This window comes from Grammomys surdaster, unplaced genomic scaffold, assembly GCF_004785775.1.
Source record: "Grammomys surdaster isolate TR1022 unplaced genomic scaffold, NIH_TR_1.0 209, whole genome shotgun sequence".
NCBI classification, from domain to species: domain Eukaryota; kingdom Metazoa; phylum Chordata; class Mammalia; order Rodentia; family Muridae; genus Grammomys; species Grammomys surdaster.
The window spans coordinates 796,941-807,961 of record NW_021604654.1 but is presented as its reverse complement, the minus strand read 5'-3'; the positions used below and the strand labels follow the sequence as shown (position 1 = coordinate 807,961).

At 51.5% G+C, this 11,021-nt stretch overlaps 1 protein-coding gene across 2 annotated transcripts in view; it reads left to right on the top strand.

Moving 5' to 3' along the window:
• The first annotated feature begins 8,016 nt into the window (after positions 1-8,016).
• Positions 8,017-11,021, top strand: part of Tmprss9 (transmembrane serine protease 9) — a 24,248-nt gene continuing 21,243 nt past the window's right edge. For both annotated transcript variants that reach the window (XM_028771639.1, XM_028771638.1), the window contains exons 1-2: positions 8,017-8,164; positions 10,375-10,502. In XM_028771639.1, coding sequence (XP_028627472.1) covers positions 8,017-8,164; positions 10,375-10,502 — 276 coding nt within the window. The remainder of the gene's footprint in view (positions 8,165-10,374; positions 10,503-11,021) is intronic.

The following is an 11,021-nucleotide window of genomic DNA, read 5'->3' as shown; positions in this document are numbered from 1 at the left end:
AGAGAGAGAGAGAGAGAGAGAGAGAGAGAGAGAGAGAGAGAGAGAGAAACATACATAGAGATACAGAGACACGTCGAGACAGATAGGGACAGACAGACAAAAAATAGAGACAAATAGGGCATAGAGAGATACACAGACACAGACAGGGACAGGGAGAATGATAAGGGCAGATATAGGGGTGACAGTCATCACGCTGAGGCCCTTCCGAACACCCTTCCTGAGCTGTGGGCATCTTCCATTTCTGAGTCTCTAGCTCTAACACACCCTCCCCCACTGTGTCTCTCAGCTGCCTGTGTCTCCCACGCCATCCTCGGCTTCTCTTTCTTGCCGGCACATTCTAGTCCTGACAGCTTAAAGGTCGCATCAATGGTTTGGTCCCAAACATCCACTCCCCTGCAAGGCTAACAAAAAACGCCAGAGACAAAAAGAGAGATAGAGAAGCAGCAAGCGTACTGAGTTTCTTTTACGCTTGCTGAGTGATTTACTTCATGATTGGGGCCAGGATGGGGCAGGTGGGGGTGGGGGAGCTGAGGAGAAAGGCAGGGCCCAGGATAGGAGTGCTGGTGGCCTGGCCTGTCACCCCAGCCACTCAAAGAGCTGAGATGAGAGAAACGGGGAGTACAAGACCAACCTGGGCTATCATGAGAGTTTATCTCAAAGTAAAAATTTAAAACAGGGCAGGAACTGTGAACAAAGAACCTGTCTAGAATTCCCCAGTGAGGGGCTGTGATCATGAACTAGGCCAGCCCTCCACAGCCTCTGTGACCCCAGACTGCAGTGTTAGGGTATGAGAGTGCTGGGGCGACTGCCCAGTGGTCCTCACTCCTAGCAGTATCTGATGTCTTAGCTTACTAAGCTGCTGCCTCTCGTCTCCTCGCCTGGCGCTTGCTAGACTCTGCAGAGCTGACACTGCCAACGCTGAGGGTGGGATGGAGCACAAGCTGGCCAAAAACTGAGACTCCCCTGGAGTGCCTAAGAGGCTGAAAACAGAAGTCACCGAGGCGCTCTGTCCACAGCCTTCCAGCCTCATGCATTCAAGGAAGCCGAGATTCGTTCGTGAGCCCTGGTCACCACAGCAGTCAGGTGAAGAAGAGTTTAATCGGATATCCTGGCTCGAGGTTCAGGCTGGGATGACTTGGACAACCCTGTCAACGAATACTGTGTCGCCTTGCTGCCCCTAGCTGAAGTGACAGCTGAGACTTTCAATTCTTTTTTGAGAAAAGGGTCTCAGACATGAGCCCAGGCTAGCCTCCTGTGGCTGTCTGAGGATATCCATTCATTTAGCCTCAACCCCTCTGTCTCCCAAGTGCTGGGAAGACAGGCGTGTGCCAGTCCATGGTTTCTGTGGTGTGAGAATGGAGTTAGGGCTTTCTGCATGCTATGCTAGCATGGGACTGTGAGCCCTAGGGTTTTATGCAGTCTTGCTGTTCTCAAACTCATAAGACTCATGCCTCAGTCTCCTGAGTCTCTTCTGCTTCTCAGAGGATGCTGGGATACAGCAGAAGGTGTCACTGCTCAGACACCAACCTGACCACTTGTAACTTAGCTCTGGTTAGCTGTGGTCTGGACCTCAGAGGAACCTTCTTGAAGTTTTTTGTGGCCATCCTTGGACTGTCAGAGAGCAGATTTCTCCAGCTCCTGATTTATGGGTCAGTGTGTCTGTGATGTTCTTACATCTCCCTCAAGCAGCTGATACCTTTGTAAGCATGTGCCAGGGATGCCATGGCTCAAGGTCACCTCTGAATGGTAATGGCGTCCCTCCCATTTCTCTGCTCTCTTCCCGCCCACTCTGTGTCTCATTTGCTGCCACCCCTGGTCCCTGAAAGCATTAAGACTAAAAACCCATTCCAGAAAATGTTTTTGTTGCCTGAGATTATTGGCTTGGAGAATCTTCTAGAACCTTCTATCTGGCAATGTTTTCTGAAGTCTAAATATCCACTTGTTAGAGAAGAACTGTCTCTAAGCGGCAGAGAGACAAAGTGATGGTCTGACCACAAGCAGGGAGAGTTGGTGGCCTTCGCTCTGTCAAATCCATTTATTTTGTGTGTACATGTGTGCCCATAAGCATGTGCAGGTCAGGGGACAGCTCTGGATACTTGGCTGTCTCCTGGGGATGGAACCCTGGTTGTTGGGTACCTTTTTTCTCCTGTGCTGTCTCCCCAGCCCAAGTATATGCTTCTGTTTAAGGTGAGGCCTCATTCTAACTAGGTCAGCCTGCACTTGACCCTCAGTAATCCTGCGGTCGTCTCCCAAGTGTTGAGATGACAGGTGTGGCCACCATGTCTCTCTTCCTTCAACTCTCTGTGTGTCCAGGTGCTGGTGTTCATGTGTAGAAGGCGAAGTTGACCTCAAGTGTCCTCCTCAGTTGCTTGACACCTTGTTTTGTTATAAAAAGTTTTATCGCCGGGCGGTGGTGGCGCACGCCTTTAATCCCAGCACTTGGGAGGCAGAGGCAGGCGGATTTCTGAGTTCGAGGCCAGCCTGGTCTACAGAGTGAGTTCCAGGACAGCCAGGGCTACACAGAGAAACCCTGTCTCGAAAAAAAAAACCAAACAAACAAAAAACAAACAAACAAACAAAAGAAAACAAAAAAAAAGTTCTTTGCCAGAGCAGCCATCATGGGGGGCCATGGGGAGGGGCTGGAGGGATGGTTCAGTGGTTAGAGCACTGGCTGCTCTTCCACAGGTCCTGAGTTCAATTCCCAGCAGTACACAAGGTGGCTCATGACCATCTGCAATGGGATCCGATGCCCTCTCCTGGCACACAAGTCAGCAGACAGAGTACCCCATGTGTTGACTAGCTCTGACTCCTGTCTTCCACCGCTTGACTTTGGTTTTTAAGACTGGGATCCCTCAGCCTGGTGGCAGTGGTGGTGCACACCTTTAATCTCAGCACTCCAGAGGCAGAGGCAGGCGGATCCCTGAGTTTGAGGCCAGCCTGGTCTATAGATCAAGTTCTAAAGACTATCTAGGGCCTCACAGAGAAACCCTTTCTCAACAACAAGAGCTACTTTAAGCCAAGTGTGGTAGATTACAGCTGTGCTCACAGAAGTCCAGAGACCGAGGCAAGAGAATCACAAATTTCAGGCTGCTTTAGGCTACAGACTGTTAAAAAAAAATAGATAAAACAAAAAATAAAAAACCCTCCACTTGAACCAGACCTTTCTCTGCTACAGTCCCAAATGGGCAAGGCTGCTTGCTCCCTCTCAGCCTTAGGGAGAACCAGATCCCCCATCTCAGTAGGCAAAGGCCTCGATGGCCTTGGCTTTGGGCCCCTCCTCCCTCTTCAAAGCTGGCAGTGCACTCCACTCCTGCCTCACTCTGAGGACCTTGTGTTGCAAGAGGGGCCCTGAGGGACCAGGGTGTCTCCTACCTCAGAGTCGTCAGCTCAGGACCATGAGATGACATATTCTCAAACGCTGGGTCCTCGGGCACAGCCAGATTCAGAGGTCATAGTTGTCCCCCTGCCCCCACATCCCTACAAGAATGCCATTCACGGGCCCACATGAGGAGAGGCTGGGACATGCTTCTGGCTTCTGGAATCCTTTTCAGTTCAAAGAGAGCCGAGGCTGGCTGGGCTTTTGGCTGCCTCTGTGCCAGGCCTCCCAGCTCTGGAGTGCCATTTCCATGCTCTCTGAGAAGCCCCGGCCAGTTTTGGCCAGAGCAGCCACATGCTGCCATGTGTCTGTCAGGGCCTCACTGAGAACCCGAGGTCCAGGGTTGGCTCGGGTGGGTGGTTACTCCTGCTCCGTATTCTGGACCTTCCTTGGCTGGCCGCCAACGCCTGCTCTTGGCACTGAGCATACAGGGTTTTTCTGGATGGAAGCAAGCTAGGTGTGTCCCACGGTGGGGTGGCTGTTGGCTGCATGGCTCCTCTACCTCAGGCCGCCTTCTCTAACTCTTTACAGTTCAGCCTCTGGTGCCTGGGAGTCCAGCCCTAGCCCCTTCCTCCCCTCTTTCCTCCCTCCTTCCCTCCCTCCCTCCTTCCTCCCCTCCTTCCTCCCTCCCTCCCTTTCTAAAATTGCTTTGTATTTTGAGGTAGGGTCTCATGTAGCCCTGGCTAGCTTCAAACTTAATTTCTAGCTGAGGATGTCTTAGAACTCCCAATTCTCCTGCCTCCACCTCTGAAGTGCTAGGATTAAGGGTGTATGGCACCATGCCTGGCTTTTAATTTTTTTATTTTCCTTGATTCTATGTTTACTTATTTGTGTGTATTTATGTGGAAGTGTGTCACTTGGGCTGTGGTCAGAGGCCAACTTCCAGAAGTGGGCCCCGGGGTCAGACTCACACCACCAGGCTTGACAGCCCCCTTGCCTGCTCAGACCACCAGGCTTGACAGCCCCTCACCCGCTGAGCCTTCCTGTCACCTAGGCTTGGTTTTATTTTTTCATTTTTTAAAATTGTATGCTTATTTATTTTGTATGTGTGTTAGTGTTTTGCCTGCATACATGTCTGTGTGACACGTGTGTGTCTGATGCCCAAGGAAGACATTAGATCCCCTGGAACTGGAGTCACAGGTGACTGTTGGTGTTGGGAACTGAACCAGATCGGCTGCAGGAGCAGCCAGTGTTCTAACTGCTGAGCCATCTCTGCAGTCGTCCCTAATGACACCTTTTGTTTTGTTTTGTTTTGTTTTGTTGTGACTGGGTTTCTCTGTCATCCAGTAGACCAGGCTGGCCTCGAACTCAGAGATCCGCCAGCCCCTGTGGTGTGGGCCACCACCACCCGGCCCTAATAACAACTTTTAAATATGGTATCCATGCACATTATTTAGTGGATTTTTGCTCACTGGTCTGTGCTAATCCCTCGTCCATGTGGCTGTAGGCTCAGAACTCAGCCAGCTTTCCACATCAGGCTTTGCACACTCGTAGCTGCTGGGTGGCTCCTTCAGTGGCCAACTTGTTGACTCAGCATTTCCTAGGGAGACCATCGCCTCAGCAAAGACAGGGCACCAGCCACAGACCACAGAATTCATCCCATGAATGCTTAGGCGACCTGTGAGATCACTGGAGTGGCTTACTGAGTGTGGGTAAGGCAGTGGGGTTCCCTGCAAGACTTGGCCAGCTGCCTGGCTCAGTCCATGGGGATTTCAGGAAGTCTGTGAGTCTTAGGGAACGGTCCCCCGGAGGGAGTACCTCCATTCAGAGGACACTGCCGTACAGCCCCTGTGTCTCCGATGCACAGAGTGCTCAGGTGACCTCTTCCTGAACAGATACCATGTTTACCCCCAACAAACCCTTCTCACAGACTCAGTGTCAGGGTAGACTTGGCCTCCCAAAGTCTGGGTTCTGGTCCCCTGTTGTGGACCAGAGTTGAGTTCCAAGCCCTTGCAGCTGCCCCCTCCTCCTCATGTTTGGTTACAATGTCTCACTTGGCAGCCCAGGCTTGCCTGGAATTCATAGAAATCCCCCTGCCTCAGCTTCCTGAATGCTGGGGTGACAGGTGTGTGCCACCATGCCTGGTATCCCCAGCTCAGGTCTCCCGAGGTTCACAGAGTTGACTCAGTTCCTTTTCGGGCTCTGTGTTTACAGCTAGGGCAGCTCCACAAGAATTACTACAGAGAGAAAGTACTGAATGGCACTTCTGTGCTTTGTGCTCCGTAAGAGCAAGTCCTCAGGGACAGGATGAGCACAGTGTGTGTGTGTGTGTGTGTGTGTACATACACTCATGTGTGCATGCATGTGTGTATTGCCTGAGTGTTTCTACATGTGTATGTATGTGCATGTATACTCATGTGTGCACACATGTATATGTATGTGTGTGCATGTGGACATGGGTGCACATGTGTGCATGAATGCATGTGTGTTTACACATGTGTGGTGTGTATGCATATCTGTGTGTATATGTGTGTGTGTGCATGCTGTGCATGTGACTGTCATGGAGGTCTCCCCTGCAGTCTGAGGCTCAGACCTCGGGCTTCAGTGTTACTCTGTGGCTTCTGTCTCTCACTTCAGTGAGAGATTGAGGGTTGTTTCTCCTCCAGAAGCTCTGTAGCTCAAGTGTAAGAATAAAGACCTAAGTGTTGTCACAGCTGGGCCATTGCCCTGTTCCCTCTGCTGTGTATGGTGGCCATGAGGATCTGAGTGGCCATTTCAGGCAGAGACAGGTCCCCTTAAGGATGTGTCACTCTGGCTTGGCCTCAGCCTTGGGATACCAAGATTAGCAAAGGGTCCACTTGGGTCCACATGGGTCTCGGGGAATGCACAATGTGTGCTCATCACCCCTGCATCTGGAGGTGGAGTCAGGAGGATCAGGAGTTCCTGGGCTACATGAGATCAGTGAAATGAAATGGTTACACCTCTCTCTCTCTCTCTCTCTCTCTCTCTTAAGTTTTTTTCAAGACGGGGTTTCTCTGTGTAGTCCTGGCTGTCCTGGAACTCACTCTGTAGACCACGCTGGCCTCGAACTCAGAAATCCGCCTGCCTCTGCCTCCCAAGTGCTGGGATTAAAGGTGTGCACCACTACCGCCCAGCTTCTTTTCTTTTCTTTCTTTCTTTCTTCCTTCCTTCCCTCCCTCCCCCCCCCCCCCCCCTCCCTCCTTCTTTCTTTCTTTCTTTCTTCTTTCTTTCTTTCTTTCTTTCTTTCTTTCTTTCTTTCTTTCTTTCTTGAGGCCTGGTCCCTGATAGAACCTTGCTAGCCTGGTACTCACAGAGATCCTCCTGCCTCTGTCTCTGAGTGCTGATTGATGGTGTACACCACTACACTGGCAAATGAAATTAAGTATCTTGTGTTGTGGCCAGGCGGTGGTGGCGCACACCTTTAATCCCAGCACTTGGGAGGCAGAGGCAGGTGGATTTCTGAGTTCGAGGCCAGCGTGGTCTACAGAGTGAGTTCCAGGACAGCCAGGACTACACAGAGAAACCCTGTCTCGAAAAACCAAAAAAAAAAGTATCTTGTGTTGATGGGATTGTGAGTTTTAAAACTTCCTTGGCTACATGGAAAGGACAGGCTTAGGAAAAAACAAAACACCTCGGCAAATGTGGGACTGGGCTTCCCGAAGATGAGTGAGGGGAAACCCATGGGGCCCAAGTGTGTGCAGAGGTAAGGGGGTGACCTGCAGAAGCCAGGTCTCTCTTTCCTGGTGGGTCTGGGGCATCAAACTCAGCTCCTTAGGCTTGTCGGCAAGCGCCCTTCCCCCTGAGCCAAACTGCTGACCCTTTCAGAACTGTAGTACAGCCTCTATGTATTTGTTTTATTAATTTTTTTCTTTTGATGACAAAAAAACCAGACTTCATTCTGTAGCCCAGGCTAGCCTCAAAGACACAGCCATCCTTTGGCCAGTGTCTCTCAAGTGCTGAAATCACAGGTGTGCACTGACATGGCTTCAAAAAAAAAAGAAAAAGGTTTGCCGCCCTGGAGTCTGATACAAGTATTGCAGGGACAAACTTCAGCTACAGAACTTCGTGAGACATCACACACACGCACCTGGGCAGTCTCGTTTTAGGAATATTTAGTTAAAGTCTGTGTACACATGAGTGCACTACCCTCGGGGGCCAGGGGGACACCAGTTTCTGGAACTGGACTTCGAGGTGTTTTCGAGCCACAGTGTGGGCACTGGAAATCAAATCTGGGTCCTCTGCAAGAGCAGCAGTGCTCCGGCCGCTGGCCCAGCTCTCACACTTCAGTGCTCATGACATTTTTATTTCTGGCTTCTGGATCGATCCTTCATCCTAGCACTCTAGAGAGACTGGGTGACAGTGGCTAGGTTAGGCCTGTCCTGTCCTCTCCCTTCCTGTCGGCTGCAGGCCAGGTGTGACTGAAGGTCAGACAAACCCTTTCTCCATTTTTAAAAATATTTATTTCATGTACATGACTAACACTGTTGCTGTCTTCAGACACACCAGGAGACAGCATCAGATTCCATTACAGATGGTTGTGAGCCACCATGTGGTTGCTGAGAATTGAACTCAGGACCTCTGGAAGAGCAGTCGGTGCTCTTAACCGCTGAGCCACCTTTCCAGCCCCCTTTCTCCCTTTTTTTCGCAGGTGTCTAGCTGGAGCTTACATGTGCTGAGCCATGATGCCCACTGCACCGGACTTACAACTTGTACCAGAGGTGACAAAGGATGTCCCTGTCCCTGCTGCAGACTCTGGCTATTGTCGAACGGTGGTCACTGCAGTGGGGGTCATCAGTATGGCCATCCTGACCCTGGGAGTCCTTTCAGGTAAGTGGCAGGAGGAAGACCTGGGTCCTCAGGCTAGGGACCATGCAAAAGGATATCCCAAGTGTCAAAGGGCCAGTCTTCCAGCCAGACCGGCAGCCGGCAAGGACAAGCTCAGAGGTCCAGGAGTGTGTCCGGTGGGTGGGAAGGGGCTTCGGGGGAAGCAGTTGGCCCTGTGGTCTGATAGGGAGTGAACAGACGTGTCAGTTCTGACAACTCCCTGAGGCTGCACCAGGGAGCCTGCAGCAGGAGGATGCCGCCAACCAGGTCAGACAGGACTACAGTGGCTTAGGGGTCCCTCTGTGAGGGGCTAGGCTCAGCCACAGCCAGCCTGTTAGCAAGGTTATTCTGTGAGACCATGATAATGGGCACAAACTGGGCAACTTTCTAGTGTCCAGCACTCAGGACACAGAGGCAGGAGGATCGCTTGTGAGTTTGAGGCCAGCCTGGTCTACAGAGTGAGTTCCAGGACAGCCAGCGCTACACAGAGAAACCCTGTCTCGAAAAACCAAACCAAAAAAGATAAAAGAATAAATTGTCTCCAAAAAAACAAACAAAAAAACAATAAATTGATAATTGCTCTACAGTTCCCAACTATATTAATATTTATTAAAACTTTTCTGGACCTTTTGGGTTACTGCAGCCTGACGTGGCTGACTGTTGCCTCCTAGTGGCTGTGCTGTCACACACAGTAGCATTCCCATCGCCCCTTATGCTCGCCCCTTCGAGGGCTTCCTGTCAGTCCACCTGGCACAGAAACCTTTGTGATGATTTTTGAGGACTTTTCTTATTTTGAGAAGGAGAAGAGCCGGGCGGTGGTGGCGCACGCCTTTAATCCCAGCACTTGGGAGGCAGAGGCAGGCAGATTTCTGAGTTCAAGGCCAGCCTGGTCTACAGAGTGAGTTCCAGGACAGCCAGGGCTACACAGAGAAACCCTGGAGAGAGAGAGAGAGAGAGAGAGAGAGAGAGAGAGAGAGAGAGAGAGGTGTCTCACATAGCCCACGCAGGCCTCAAACTCTTTCTTACTGCTGAAGGTGACTTTGAACTCCTGACCTCTGTGTCTCATTCTCCGAAGTGCTGGGACTAGAGGTGTACACCGCCATGGCACCACCCGGGGCTCATGCCTGCTGCAGAGTGCTCCACCCACTGAGCGACGCAGCCCATTGGGATGATTCCCTTACCCATGAAACCACAAATCCATCCCGAGGAATGACTGACTCAGCACTCAAACTCTATCTGTTTGCTAGTCTGTTATTTTGGTTTTGTTTGTTTGTTCATTTGTGTTTTTTTGGTTTTTCGAGACAGGGTTTCTCTGTGTAGCTCTGGCTGTCCTGGAACTCACTCTGTAGACCAGGCTGGCCTCGAACTCAGAGATCTATGTGCCTCTGCCCCCCTCCTAGGGGCTGGGATAAAAGGGATGTACCACCAATACCAGGCAGATTTTGTTTTTAAATTTTATTTCTGGGGCTGGAGAGATGGCTCAGAGGTTAAGAGCACTGACTGCTCTTCCAGAGGACCCGAGTTCAATTCTCAGCAACCACATGTTGGCTCACAGCCATCTGTAATGAGATCTGGTTTCCCCTTCTGGCCTGCAGGCAGACATTCAGGCAGAATCCTGTGTTCGTAATAAATAAATAAATCTTTTAAAATTTTATTTCTGTGTATGAGCTTTTTACTCCCCTGTATGCTTGAGTGCCATACGCATGCAGTACCCACGGCAGCCAGTAGGGGTGCGAGGCGCACTGGGATTGCTATCACAGGAGGCTGTGAGTCAGTGGTGTTAGGAACCAAGTCAAACTGCTGAGCTGTCTCTCCACCCTGTAACTTAATTTTTGTCTGCAGTTTGGACTTGCTAAGAGGCACATGTTGGTCTTAAATACGCTGATGCCACAGTGTTCATGTGCCAGCCTCGTGAGTGGAGGAAACTGAGGAGTCAGAAACTCCATTTAGGAGACATGGTGGCACAGGCAGTGCCAGCTGGGATGGGACCTTTGTAATGTCCAAGCCACCACAGCCTACAGAGCAAAACCCTGCTTCAAAGGAATAAAAAGAGGCTGAGAGATGGCTGAGTCCACAGAGTTCAGCAAAGGTGCAATGCTGATCAACCTAGGGGAGTCAGGTCTCCTGGGTGTATGGAGGCTCGGCAGCTGCAGGAGGCACTGAGCCCAAGCCCACAGTGGGGCCATCTCACCAGGAACCGGTCTTGTCCGCAGCCTTCCTCTCTGCGCAGGGCGTCCACGTGGAGCACACAGCAGAGCTACGGGGCATCCGTTTCACACGCCTTTTGCAGCAGGAGAACTCCGATTTCTACCGTCTGCTCACGCCTGCTCTGCAGACGCTGGCGAGTACCGCTGGGGCCTGGAGGCAGGGTCAGCTGGGTAGATGCTGAGGGGGGAGGTGGACAGGGGAGACCCAGTGCTCTGAGTCCACCGACTAGACAGACGTGACATTTCTATCATGGAGTCCATTCTGTGTTGGTCTCATACTGAGCACAATGTGCACAAGGTTCCGGCATGCTGGGTACATGTCAGAGACCTCACCTGTTCACGGCTGCATGCTGCTTCAGTGTTAGAGTGGGTCGTGTGCTGTGTATCAGTCTGTTATCCACCCACCCACCCACACACCCATCCACACATCCACCCACCCACCCACCCACCCATCCACTCATCCATCCACCCATCCATCCATCCACCCATCCACCCACCCACCCATCCATCCATCCACCCATCCATCCACCCATCCACCCACCCACCCATCCACTCATCCATCCACCCATCCACCCACCCACCCATCCATCCATCCACCCATCCATCCATCCATCCATCCACCCACCCATCCATCCATCCATCCACCCACCCAC